The sequence below is a fragment of the Chanodichthys erythropterus genome, unplaced genomic scaffold (assembly GCF_024489055.1).
Source record: "Chanodichthys erythropterus isolate Z2021 unplaced genomic scaffold, ASM2448905v1 ctg001550_np12, whole genome shotgun sequence".
Lineage (NCBI taxonomy): Eukaryota > Metazoa > Chordata > Actinopteri > Cypriniformes > Xenocyprididae > Chanodichthys > Chanodichthys erythropterus.
Window position 1 is genome coordinate 22,176 of NW_027125672.1, and position 14,348 is coordinate 36,523.

General features: G+C 38.8%; 1 protein-coding gene across 1 annotated transcript; it reads left to right on the forward strand.

Annotated features, from left to right (window-relative positions):
• Nucleotides 1-4,181: 4,181 nt before the first annotated feature.
• LOC137016400 (uncharacterized) lies at nt 4,182-8,216 on the forward strand. Its single transcript, XM_067380784.1, has 2 exons — nt 4,182-4,197; nt 5,364-8,216. The coding sequence occupies exon 2, from the start codon at nt 5,695-5,697 to the stop codon at nt 7,489-7,491; it is 1,797 nt and encodes a 598-aa protein (XP_067236885.1). The 5' UTR covers nt 4,182-4,197; nt 5,364-5,694; the 3' UTR covers nt 7,492-8,216.
• The last annotated feature ends 6,132 nt before the right edge of the window (nt 8,217-14,348 follow it).

Sequence of the window (14,348 nt, forward strand, 5' to 3'; positions counted from 1 at the left end):
GTATTGTCCCTTTGTATTGATATTCGTTCACTAGCAGTCCAGTGTGAAATGATTCGCGCAGACATAAAATAATTTTGACAGAACTGAGGGAGCATTTTCCTGGAAAACCAAGTTAATCCACCTTGTTTTCAGATTTAGGTAGTAAATGGAGAGAGCTATGTGGATTAATCCATCCAGCTACAGAACACCTAAAACGCTTGGGAGACATTCTCGTCAGTGCAGCAATGGCAGACTCGCGCTCAGGGCTGGTCTATGTTCAAACGTCAGTGTCTGTCAACATTCGTGGGTGGGGCCTGTGGCTTTTGTGACGTCACACTGCCAGGGATCTGGAAACGGCTTGTTCTGAGACACTGCTTATGATTTATAGGGATTAAAAAAAAAGGAGTGGGTGAATTTTTATCACTATAGGGTGGATGTGTACACACACTGCCAACACACATTTATGTCCAAACATCATGCAAAAGTGAATTTTGCATAATAGGTCCCCTTTAAAAGACATTCACTCCCCACACACAGTGTCTGGTCTTTTCAGACTTGGACTCCTAACCTGTGACTCACCTACGTCTTCCTGTGATTCCCTCCTTTCATCTCCTGTCTCCAGCCCCACTCCGGATATCCATTCCTGCAATAGAGATTCTATTTATAATCAGCTAAGTGACTGAGGATTGCAGCAGGTTTCGCTACAGTGTTCTCTCTACCTCGAAGCACATTTACAGTTGTTTCATTTGGAACGCGCCCGGGTGGCATTTGTGATCTCACTACTCGCTGGACGAGTGCTACAATGGACACAACCTCTCTGGGAATCCCATGCTCCTGTAACTGCCTCCATTATCTCCTTCTTCGCCCATTTCAGAGAGGTTTTCGGACAAAGCATCGCCAAGCTTTCCGTACACCAATTATTCAACCTAAGCAAGCAAGATGAATCTGTGAGTATGTATGCCCTCCATTTCCATACCCTGGCAGCTGCCAACAGTTTGAATGAAACTGTCTTAATAACTGCTTTTCGGCAGGGCTTAAATAATAATGTCAAACAATTAATGGTTGTGTACTATGATACTATTCAGAAAACCATCTGGGTCGCCCAATGATTCTCTGCATGTCATCTCAACTCACCCGCTGTTAATCCTCTGGCCACCACACCATCTGTCGCTCTTCCAGCACCTGAACACTAGTGAGATCCTCAAATGGAGTGCCGAGTGTTTTTCCAAGTGTTTAACTATTTCCAGAAAATTCTTCTTCCTCTTCCAACGTTCTACCTGTCCTCTCCACTTCCGTCGAAAGTCCTGAAACAGACCTCAAAGTGGAAATTCCTCATGAATACTGGGCGTTCCAGGATGTGTTCAGCAAGTGGTTGGCTACATAATTACCACCTCATCGGCCATGGGACTGTGCCATTGACCTATTGCCTGGGGCTACCCTACCCAAAGGTAGGGTTTACCCTTTGTCCATCCCGGAGCAGAAGGCCATGGATGAGTATGTTCAGGAGGCTCTCAAACAACGCTTCATCCGACCATCAATGTCCAATGCTGTTTCAAGCTTCTTCTTCATGGCCAAGAAGGACGGAGGCTTGAGGCTGTGCATTGATTACTGCCACCTGAACTCCCAAACTGTCAATTTCAGCTATCCCCTTCCTGGGATAGCTGAAAAGGTCACAATGGTGTGCCATGAAAAGGTCACAATGGTGAACAGTGACCTCTGGTGGGGGAGTAGAAGGAAACAGCAGAGCGTCTGGAAGCCCCCCAAAAAGTGGCTTCTAGACGCTCTTAAAACAGTATAATCCAGGAGCGTGGTGGAGCGGAGGAGGAGCAGGGGGAGGGACGGGCCAGGACCATGTGATGGGAGAAGGACTGAAGGTGGAAGCAGGGCAGATAACCAGGGTGAAGAAGGCTGGACAGACGGACGTTCAGATACGACCTCTGTGGTCATGTCGAGGCAAAAAGGGAACTCATAGATTACGAGGCTGGATTCTGAAGCAGGAGCAGACTCATGGGTTGGAGCGGGCTCTGGAGTGGACTCATGGGCTGGAGCGGACTCTGGCACTAGAGCGGAGTCTGGAGAGGACTCGGGCACTGGGGCGGCCATCTTGTCCATAGACACCGGCTTGATGGCCATGACTGGATGAGACTCTGGACGATCAGCGGAGACGTGGCAAGGCTCTGAGAGGTCTGCTGAGACGTGACAAGGCTCTGGAAGATCAACTGTGACTTGACTCAGGAAGATCAACTGTGACTTGTCTCAGCTCACGAAGATCAACTGTGACTTGACTTGATTCAGGGAGATCAACTGTGACTTGACTTGGCTCACGAAGATCAACCGTGACCTGACTTGGCTCAAGAAGAACAACCTTGACTTGACTTGGCTCAGGAAGGGCGGCCATCTTGATTGGAGCCTCGGACACGGCAGCCACATTGTAAACAGTCTTTGAAGTGGCAGCCATGTTGTGAACTGGCTCAGGTATGGGAACTAAAGAGCAGGAAGGTGCATAAAGCACAGGGTTTATATGAGTTGGTTTGGGGATACCAGCAGTACGTATTGACACCAGCGGTGGATCCTCCACCCTGGATGCCAACCTCTGACGCTTGAGGATGGTTTCCCCTGATAGAACTGAGCAGGGTTCTGGAAAGCCAACTGCCATAGGACATGACTCAGGGATGGTAGACAAGACGTGGAGAAGTTCTGGAAGGTCTTCTGTGACGAGACAAGGCTGTGGAATATCTGATGGGATGCGACGAGGCTCAGGAAGATCTGATGAGATGAGACGGGGATCTGGAAGATCTGATTAGATGAGGCTCTGGAAGATCTGCTTAGATGTAATGAGGCTCTGGAATGGTCTTAAATGCAGAAACGGAATCTGATGCGACCACCATTATGTGATCAGGAACTATCGAGAGAGTTACTGGATTTTATTTGGGAGTACAGAGAGTTTTGGGGTTGCAATAACTAGACTGGAGGGCATAGGAATTTGCGATGGTACAAGCTCTGCTGCTGCCAGAGATTCCTCCACAGTAAACGGTGAACCACACAACATTAAAGCATAGTCCGTAAAGTCTCTCAGAGTGGAATTTAATGTTCTTTCAGAGAACCAGGATCTTAATGGCTCATTGAGTCCCAAACGAAAAATGTCCTTCAAAAACACCTCATCACAAGGAAGCAGAAAAAATAACTCACAGAATTGGTGGATATATAGCTCTCCCTGATGAAGATCTAGTAGCTGGTTGACCGGATCCATAATTGAACTGGGAATGCTCAACAAGCCGCTGGATCTTGGTGACGGCTGAGTATTCTGTAATGTTTGGGATCGAGACGACAGGGTGGTAGATCAAAATGCAAGCTTTATTAAAGAGCGTAGTCAAACAAGCAAGAAGTCATACACCAGCAAACAGGAAAGACAAGGCAAAGAGTAGTCCAAAAAAAAAAGGCAAATATCAGGGCAGAGAGCAAACAATCATAATCCAGGAAACAGTGAGAGCACTGCATTAGAAAAAGCAACACGTCAAATATACAAACTTTACAAACATGAGAAACCTTTATGAACTTCTTTTCTAACAAAAGACAACATTTAATGTGTTTTTACTCAACTCACTTCATAACATCAGTTGAGTGTTTGAAATAGCATTTTGATTAGCATTGGATTATAAATACTTTATTATTACGGAAATACCCGAGAAGGCTTGAAGAAAACAACATATAAACCATGTGGGCCATTCCACCGAATGGGTAACATTTAAGTCCCCAGGACATTATATGTATAAAAATGCATGAACATTAACTCTAAAATACATTTTATTATTAAGCAAAGTGTCCTGCACATTATGCTAACTGCAAATTTAAAATATATAATTAAAAACATTTATAAAAACTACTTAGAACACTAAAAATTAGCATTTGTTGCATGTCCCCACGCTCTATCTCTGTACTTTACCATGAAATATAATGATTAAAATCCTTCAGAAATATTATTTTGTTTGCATTGTTGTGTGACGTTTTATCCAATTTATGATATAAAATGTTTTTTTGCATGAGAAATTCATAATATTTTAGATATAATACACATTTTAGTCGTGTCCCCCGGTTTTCACTCAGTCCTGTTACCCTAACACATTTCCCCCCCTGAAAAACTTGGAATATTCCATAAGGCACATTTTCAACAGGAAGTTGCATCATCTGAATCTTCTGAAGGCAATGGGAAGACCAAAAGTAAGTCCTCTCATTTTCTTTTTTTTATATTTGATGATATTGCAACTTTGTCTGAGAAGGTCAATCTTAACATACTGTCCTGTTACCTAAAATATTTTTTAGATGTTATTTGTTTATTTTAAATTTACAAATGTTTGATAAATCACTAGAATTTGCTTTGTATCCTCATGCTATTAGCATGTATGCTATGTGGCTATATTTCATGTATTTGCTAATGATATGCTAAAAACTCAGTCCTGTTACCTTCAGTCCTGTTACTCATATAAACCATAACAGGACTGAGTAATAGGTAACAGGACTGAGTATCATCATATGGTGTATTGATTTATTAGTGTGAATATAAGTTTATGTAATACAATTTACTCAATTTTTAAGTTTTACAGTTACTTAAGTTGTAGTTTTCAGTTTTACAATGTGAATACCATGCTTACAGGGAGCCAATCCACCACTAAGTGCTGCAGAAAAGCAGCGACTCTATCGCGCTCGTCGCAATGCAGACCCAGAGAGGAGACAGAAATATTTAGAGAGAGAATGTGAAAAATACAGGAGGGACATTGAGTCAGGCAGGAGGAAACTAATCAGTGACCTCAGTCAGAGAGCAAAGCAAAGACGTCGCAGACAGTGGAGGGAGGATTACCATAGGATCAAGGACAGGAAAGAAGCCCTTCAACATCTCGTCACCCCTCCGCACAGCCCCCAGTTATCACCAGAGCAAGCAGTACATCCAGAGCCAAGCACTTCCAGGTCTACTTCATGAAATGGATCATGTGCCAAAGACAATGTGCTAGAGGGTTAGGGTTAATGAAAATAGACATGATTATGTTACACAATGGCCCGGTTTCACAGACAGGACTTAGGTTAAGCCAAGATTAGACCTTAGTTCAATTAGGACATTTAAGAAGCTTTAATAAATGTGCCTTATAGAAAAAAACATTACTGGTGTGCATCTTGAGACAGAACAATGGCAGTGACATATTATAATATATGTTAGTGTAAGTAACCTTCAGTTAAAACAGCTCAAACATGCATTTTAGTGTGAAGCCTTGTCTGTGAAACCAGGGTTATGAATTTAGCTATCAGGTCATAGAAGTTAATTTAACAGTGTAACAGTACATTTTCCTGACTATTGCAATGTGTAATTTACTGTGATGCATGTGTTTTTTTAGGCAACATGATCAAGGGCAGAGAAGAATCCGGAAAACACGAAAGAAGCTTCATAAACAAATTCAAGAACTAAAGGTTCTGTTGAAAAAAGAAACCAAAAAAACACAAAAGTACAAGAAAAAACTCCAACGAATTAAAAAGAAAAATGCATCTCCACGCACAAAGGTAAACAAAAAATTGAAAGATGTTTCAAGTGTGGCCATTCGGAAGACTCTTTTGTTTCATGAAGCTCTGGTGGAGGACATACGAAACAATTACAAAAATGCACAGGGGGAGAGGGAAAGGCAAATCATTTCAAAAGTGATAACAGGAAAAGTTCTGAAAAAGTACAGAATGCAACGCTTAGCTCAACATTCATTGGGCTTTTCAAACAAAAGAAACAATGAGAAGAATACGGTTAATTACACCTACCAGCGGAAGCGGAACAACAGGATTGCGGATGTTCTGATAAGTAGAGTGAGGGCTTTTTACTCAAGGGATGATGTGAGTCGCATCACAACTGGGAAGAGGCAGACCCTCACTCAGAAGAAAAATAAAAAGCAAAAACGATTCCTTTTGGATACCATGAAAAATTTACACAGGAAGTTTTTGGCTGAAGAACAAAGCTCCATCTCTTACTCACTCTTCTGTAAGCTCAGACCTTTTTGGGTTGTTCATCCGACTCTGAGTGATCGGGACACATGCATGTGCAAGATGCATGAGAATCTGGGTTTTCTTGTCCAGAAGTTACACTACTTGAAAGTAATCAGCACCAACAATCTGGATAACCTTGTGAAAGAGATCTCATGTGAGACAGAAAATGTGAAGTGCATGTATGGAGAATGTTCTGCGTGCAAGGACCTCTCTTGCCCAGTCTCTACAGAGTACAATCCAGAGAATAAAGTGTCTTATATCCAGTGGGTAATTGTGGAAAAGCAGCACAAGAATGATCCCAATGGCAAAACATCTAAAATCACAATCAAAAAAGAATTTCATACCACTCAAGAAGAAATGCTGGAACAGCTAAACCTGCTGCTGCACAGGTTCAAGAGACACACTTTTAACATTAACAATCAGTTTACCCACTACAGGGCATTGAGACAAAACTTAAAAGCACATGAATGCTTAATTCATGTTGACTTTTCTGAAAATTACCTCTGCAAGTACAGCAAAGAAATACAGGCCGTCCACTTCGGAGCATCACATCAGCAGGCAACACTGCACACAGGTGTGCTTTATGTGCATGCAGCCCCTCACCCGATGTCCTTCTGCACAGTGTCACCCTCAAGAATAAAGGGCCCGCCAGCAATCTGGCAACACCTGTCCCCTGTGCTAGACTATGTGCATAGTGTAAATCCGGAGGTGTCCACTATCCATTTTTACAGCGATGGCCCTTGCACTCAATACAAACAAAGGGGTAATTTGCTCTTGTTTTGTACTGAGCTCTTCAGGCAAGGATTCACTGCTGGTACTTGGAACTTTTTCGAGGCGAGCCATGGGAAGGGTGCCCCAGATGGTGTGGGAGGGGCCCTGAAGAGGAGAGCGGATAGTCTGGTGAGCCAAGGAAGGGACATTACTGATGCTGCAGAGCTGTTTGAGGTGTTGCAAAAGACAAACACAAAAATCAAGCTGTTTTTTGTCAGCGAGGAAGCAGTTGATAAAGCAGTTTTGGAGATGCCCAATGATGTGCCACCAATTCCGTCCATTATGAGGATCCATCAGGTTGTGTCTCTAGCCCATGGAGTACTGATATACAGGGACGTCAGCTGCTTGTGCACAACAACACAAAATCTGAACTGTGGGTGCTTTAATACAAAGCATTTCAAGTTCAGCAACCAGCAGACGCCTCCCATGGCTCCCACAGTGACAGAAGATCAGTGGCAAAGTCTTGAAGTTGTTGGTAAATGGTGTGTGCTGAAGTACGATGGTGATCTATACCCTGGAGTCATCACAGATATAAGTGAAACGCAAGTTGAGGTCCGCTGTATGCAAAAGATTGGGGTCAACAGGTTTTTCTGGCCAGCCCGTGAAGACATTCTTTGGTACTTGTTTGAGGACATTGTGTGTATCATCCCACCCCCGAGGCCAGTCACAGGTCGTCACATGGAAATTGAGAGAGAAGTCTGGGCCAAACTAGAAGCAGCTTTTTAGAAAGGGTCAGACAAGTTTGTTTTCATGAATTCAGTGCCATTCTAGCTAAAACACTGTTCGGTGTATTTTCTGCAACTGAACATTTTTTGTTTTGAACATGAAGATGGAGAGAACCCAAGAGCCAGGAACACCCACCATGGCATGCTGACGAGGAAGGAGATACACCCGCCACAATCCTTCTTTGTCTCCTTCTTTATCTTTCCATCGTTTTTGCTGACAAACTACAAGCATGTTCCTTTACGTTCCTTCACATCTCTCTCACACACAAGCTATGCACACTCACAGACACACTCACTCACTCACTCACTCACTCACTCACTCACTCACTCACTCACTCACTCACTCACTCACTCACTCACTCACTCTCTCACTCACTCTCACACACTCTCTTTCTCTCTCTCTCACACACACACACACACACACACACACACAGAGAGAGAGAGTACAGATACTCAGTCCTGTTACTCAGCGTTCATTCCTGTTACGCAATGTTCAGTCCTGTTATTAAATTGTTTTTCTCTAAAAAATAAAGATAAACCACTGTTTTTCTCAATTGTGTTATGTCCATCATTTAACCAATAGTTTAATTAATGACATGATAAAAAATGAATTAAACTTGAGGTTTAGGTCTCCTTTGAAATTAAAAGATGGCTTTGCATTTTTAAAAGAAATACACATTATGTGCATATATTACTGATTTTTTTTTTCAAATATCAATTATTTAAACATGTAATCAACCATTTCTCTAAAATAAACACTTTTGTGATAGGAAAACAAAAAAAATAGTTGACATTGCTTTTAAACTTGCTTTTTAAAAGACACATGATTTTTGGTAACAGGACTGAGAAAAATGCATCAATTTCCCACTTTGAAACCTTGTAAAAAATGAAATAAAGTTACCTGAGATTGACCAATATACATTTTGAAGAGTTAAATATTAGTGCTATTAGATTCAGTGTAGAAAAAAGAAAAAAAAAGTAGTTTAATTTTTAAAAGTTACAGTAGGCAAATGTTACCCATTCGGTGGAATGGCCCATGTATTGTTGTAGTCGTCTGTTCATTTATTCATGTTTAATCAATTAAAGCGTTTCTACCTTCTTTTTATTCAGTCACAGCGATAGCATGATTCCCATTTCGGGGATTTCTTGACAAAAATAAAGAAATTGTTATATTATTTTATCATAATAATATAATATTTGATAATAAATCCTTAGACCTTTCTAAAGATTTATAGACATACTGCTTGCATGTTAACAGGTAACCCCATTTTGTCATACAAGTTTTAAATATTATTTTCTAATTATTATAGTTATTTATAATTAAATACTAATGTTAAATACTTTAATAATGAAAGTTATTACAACAGTAATATTTCTTATTTGGTTTAATATTTTTATTTAGCAATAATGATAATAAAAAATTATTAGTCAAAAAAATATATTAGCACACAATTTTGGGCCAAATTGTGCAGCCCTACAAACAAGCAAAACAAGCCTGGTATTGTTTATATATTTATTTTCATATGTTTTATAAAATCGCAAATCGCAGTTTTAACCAGTAAAATTACAATTAGATTTTTTCTCCAAATTGTGCAGCCCTACAGGCAGGGCAAGAAACACGGAGACAAGGTCGAAAACAAGGTGCAATACAGGGCTAAACAATACTCAGCAATGTGTGTGTGTTTGAGTGCAGCTTATAAAGTGTCACTGATGGGAAACAGGTGTGAGTGTGTGATTGGTTCCTAGATGGGGAATTGTGGGAAATGTAGTCCAGTGTGATGTGTGACTTTTGCCTTGTCCAAATACCCACACTTGCGGTCTTGGCCACTTGAGAGCTCGAAAAGTTCCCAAGAATTGTGTAGTTTGACAGCCATTAAGCTTGTTAGATTTATGGAAAAAATAATGAAGGAATTTTTTTTTCAGTTCTTCCTTCTGTTTACATACAAAGTATAAAAGAAATCAGCTGCGATATATAAAAAAGAGAGGGGGAAATGAAAGAATGTTTTCCTGAACTTCAGATTTCAATGATAGCAGATGAAAAACCTGAAAAAGGATCACTTATTGTTTTCTGTATACCTGAACTGACATGATTCCTGTCCAGGTTCAGAAAGTAAAAGTCCTCCTCTGTATTTTGTTCCAATCACCTGGATTTGCTAATTAGCACACTTTTTTCAGTTTTTTGTTAAATGAACTCTCCTGGGAGTATATGTGAGACCATACTCAAGAGCGTTATAGTGTTAAAATAAGTGTGTTAAACGAGCACTGAAGCAGTGTTAAAGTTAATGAGAGTTAATTAAGTGATTAATTGAGTGATGATAATGATTGTTAAAAAGCAGAATCACCGAAGGAGAACATTCAAATGTTTCAGTCACCGTTTTAGAGATCAGTGTTTAATTTAGTCAGGCTATTGACCTTCTACTTTTTAATAGTGGATTTTGTTTGGCTCTCTGAAACTGAGTTATAATAGCCAGACAAGCCAAGAGAAAATGTGATCAGGTGGTGTTGGTTGTTTTATGATATAATTATTTTACCTTTTTTACTCTTATTTTTTGGTTTCCATGAATTATTGCAGAATTTTTGCCACCAGGATAATTGGGTGACATAGTTTAACACTATAGAGTAAAATGGCCAAAAGTGGATGTTTTTTATTATCGTTTTATCAAGACTTTTGTTCCACATACCATTGTCTGGTAGACCTTACAATTGCTGCATCAAGCATGTCACTGTTGTTGAGATTTATATGCTGATTCTTAATGTCTCTGTGTGTATCCTAAAAAACTAAAAGAATCCCACAATGTGTTTACAAAACAGAATATCTATTCAGGTGATCTTGCCTTATTTCTTTATCACTTCTCGCGTGAGTTTAGCTATGAAACATATTTTGCAGACCAGACAGAGTTTTTGGCGACTATTCCTATTGTAAAGTCATGCCGTGTGAACCCCCTGTCACCGATCCATCGTGCGATGTGCATACAGTAGCAACTGAACGCTACCCAAGACAGTCATGCAGTGTGACAAGAACAGTGATCTGACGACTTTGAAAAATTGTGCAATGTGAACTCTGCACAGGAGGACGTTTCCTTTCAAGGCTGTTAACTTCTCTTGCTGTATCAAAGTTTTGAATTTGCATGTCTAACATTTCAGTATTCAGCCCCAGTGTTTTTTCCAGTTTCAGTTTTTCAGCACTGAACTGATTTCTTGATGGATGTTTTAAAGTCCAGGGGTCGGAAAGTAAAAGTCCTGCCATATGTTTATTCCACCCACACGGCAAAAACTCCAGTGTTAAAGCAGAATCACAGAAGGAGAAAATCAACACAACCTGTGTTATATCTTAACACACCGATGAAGAAAGAGGCGCAAACTTGCTTAACGGCTTGCGGAGTGATGCAGCAGCAATGTGATTGGATGATGGCTAACACATGTTGTGTTGGACACAGTGTTGTTTCTCTCTCTCTGTTTTTCTTTTTGCACATGAGTACAAAACCAGAATGGAAAGCACTTTATAAGTCACCATAAGCTAAGAAAATAGGGGATTTACAGTGGAGAATTTTGCATGGTGCAATCCTTTTTTTTTCATTATTAAATCCTGGTGTTGGTCATGATTGCCATCTTTGTTTACAAAGAGAAACTGTGTTTCACGCGTATATGCATTGTGTTAAAGCCATTGTTCACTGTGTTACAGAATTTATTCGTTTGTTTTGGTGAAATCTTTTCTGTCAGGATTTTTATTTATGGTTTTAAATATGTGCAGAGACACCGGTTTAAGTGTCAACTTTTAAACTTTTTATTAGGCCAAGCTAAAATGGCCATTTATAATACTAGAAAACACAAAACTGAACACAATTTGAATTGTGATTTAAAGGCTGTGTACTTCAGTTCTGTGAAATCCAGAATTTTAATTGATTTTCATTATTTCAAAGCCATGAATGATCATGTTTCTTTTGATTTGGTGTTTCAAAAGGGCTTTGTGTGAGGTTATTGAAGATAATCTGTACTTTGCACCCCTCTTAAGCTAATTTTGTTTTTTGTTTATTAGTGAGTTAATTAACTGGATAATGTTTTAGAATTTGTAATAAAGGATCAAATTCAAAATTCTCTCTCTCACATTACTGTTAAATATTTTATGCCTGTGTTAAGAAGAATAACACACTGGTTGAGGTAAAAGTAACACAAAATGTGTTGTGCTTAACTAGACACACAGGTGTGTTGTTTTTAACACATCTGTTTTAAGAGTGTTTTTTTCTTCATTTTATTAGTTTTATCTGCTTAAGTTTCCTTCAAAAAATTAGGAAAATGTACTCTTGGTTTCATTAGTGAAATGTTCTCAGTATTTTCTATACAACACCAAACCAAAGTTTTATTAATAAAATATACACACTATTTTTAATTATCAATTTAATTAATGAAAATGATTAAGTTTTTTAGAGTGTACAGCTGTAGTCTGTGGGTGTCATAATAGGTTATTTCGTTTAGACTGACCTGTATATCTTGATGCCATTGTGTCTCTTGCGGTCACTCAGAGTCGCTCAGCATCTGAATTCATGAACTGAGTAGGAGTAACTGAAACTGATCTTAGCTTTTGTCTTGGTAGGAAAACCAAGTATTTTAGTGTCTAAGTTTTAGCACACACTAAATATGAGGAAATGCCTCCTGTATAGTATAAAGACACCTGTTGATCACATATTTAACCTGCAGTAACTTGCAGTATCTTTTTGTTCATGGCAATGTTAGCACACCCAAACACATTTTATCTAAACTTCAGAAGAACAGAACAAAATGATACAGAAAATTATAGCATCCCCTTGGGTTATGTAGTATGAAACTAATGAACTGAACAAGTTAATGATATTTATTTCAGTGTAATAATATAACCAACTTCAGCTGAATTCATCAGAAATACTGTCACCATTAAAGAAGAGCCCAACTAAAGGGACACTGAGTAAAACAATGGTTCAATGCAAAAAAAATAAAAAATCTCCTGGTCAGTCATCACTAGGAAAAGAGAAACATTGTGCTTCATCCTTCATCATCTTTACTGATACTGACCCGCTGTGTTTTTTTTTTTTTAAATTCCTCTTCATTACCACACAACTCTTACATCTTATTGATTATATGTACATTATGCAAACTCAAAATTGACTAAATAACAATGGTTGTTTAATGTAATAAAGAAATTGAAATATACACACAAATACAAATCCATCCAAAAAGACCAAAACAAACTAAAAAAACAACTCAATTAAACGATCATATACTTTAACCCTCTGGAGTCTGAGGCTGATTTGGGGCTTGGAGAAGTTTTGACATGCCCTGACATTTGTGCTTTTTTCAGTTGTTCATAAACATATAAATGACAAAAGTGTCATTACACTGTATTCAGCACAAACTAGGCTGCAATAATATGTGAGGAACATGTATGTACATGTTTGTATTTTTGAAGGAATAATGTTTATGCGTGGTTACTGAAAAAACAAAAAACTTAAGTCACTGAAATAAGGCCAAAAAAAGTATATTAAATCTGTGTTCACAAGACTTTTGGGTATTGGAGGTTTTAGACTAGAGTTTTTGCTTCAAAGTTATGTAAAAATTATGCTGCCTGCTCCTTCATATAAAACAATATATTGATTTAGTTTTTGTAAGACACTTTTTGCCAAGAAACACAGTATGCGTGGAGGCGTGAATCATCATGAATAATGGGTCATTTACACCTGAGAAGACAAAAGAATCACATAATAATGACCTGAAATGACTTGCATATTAATGAGGCCTTTCAGTCAGGTAGGCTGTGAAAAAACCCTCTGTAATCATGTCTCAGCTCATCATAAACAGCAATACTGTGAAATATTATTTCAATTTAAAATAATGGTATTCTATTATATTCTTTAAAATAAAATGTATTTCTGTGATGCAAAGTGTCTGAACAATTATGTTACCTCTATGGCATTTCATATAGGCTTTTAGCTTAAAAGCATGCACATTTGGAGAAATATTGATGGATTCTTATATATTTATGTCAATTTTCTATACTGAGAAGTAATATTTATTGTCATCACTATGAGTGCTGGATACTGTTTTTTCAATTCATACTTGCAGCCGGAGGGCGCTCTCTGTGCACCTTTAGTCCACAAATTATTCTAAAGAAGAAGAGGACATTTCAGGAATGGTGTTTTTAATTCATACTTGCAGCCAGAGGGCGCTCTCTGTACACCTTTAGGCCACAAATTCATATAAAGAAGAAAAGGAACCAGGAACTAACGGCATGTCTTCTAGAGATCGCTAACCATGGCTTTAACATCCAAATAAACACTTTTCAAGACAATAAATACACGATTGAAACGATGAATGCATGTATTGCCTCTGAATTTGCGTCTGAATAGTGCTGGCTCCGTGGGCGTGGCCGCATTAGCGGATAATGAGCTGAATCACAGACTTCTGACATGGCTCTCTTTTCATACAGATTACATAAACACAGAATGTTTGTTTTCGATTTGACTTGCACGATTTAAAACCTGACATTTCATCGTTTCTTTAGACGTGTCATTTTTTGTCATTAGTATTCATAAGGTACAGTTCATTTTCTGAGAACTATCAGATTGGACTTCGTTCAGAGGGAGAGGAGAGATCACGCATCATGTTAGTTTTCTTTATTTTACAAAAAGCACAACATTGTGTTTTTACTCTGAGTGTACACAAATAAAAGATATTCTATAGTTTCAATTGATATATTACTTATGTCTCTATGACAAGAAATGACGGAGTAGTTTAAGTCTGTTTTGCTGCAATGTGAAAAAAATCCTGCAAAATGCGCCGGCGCGTTTTCAGACCTCAGGGAGTTAAATTCTTTTGATTATAAAGGGA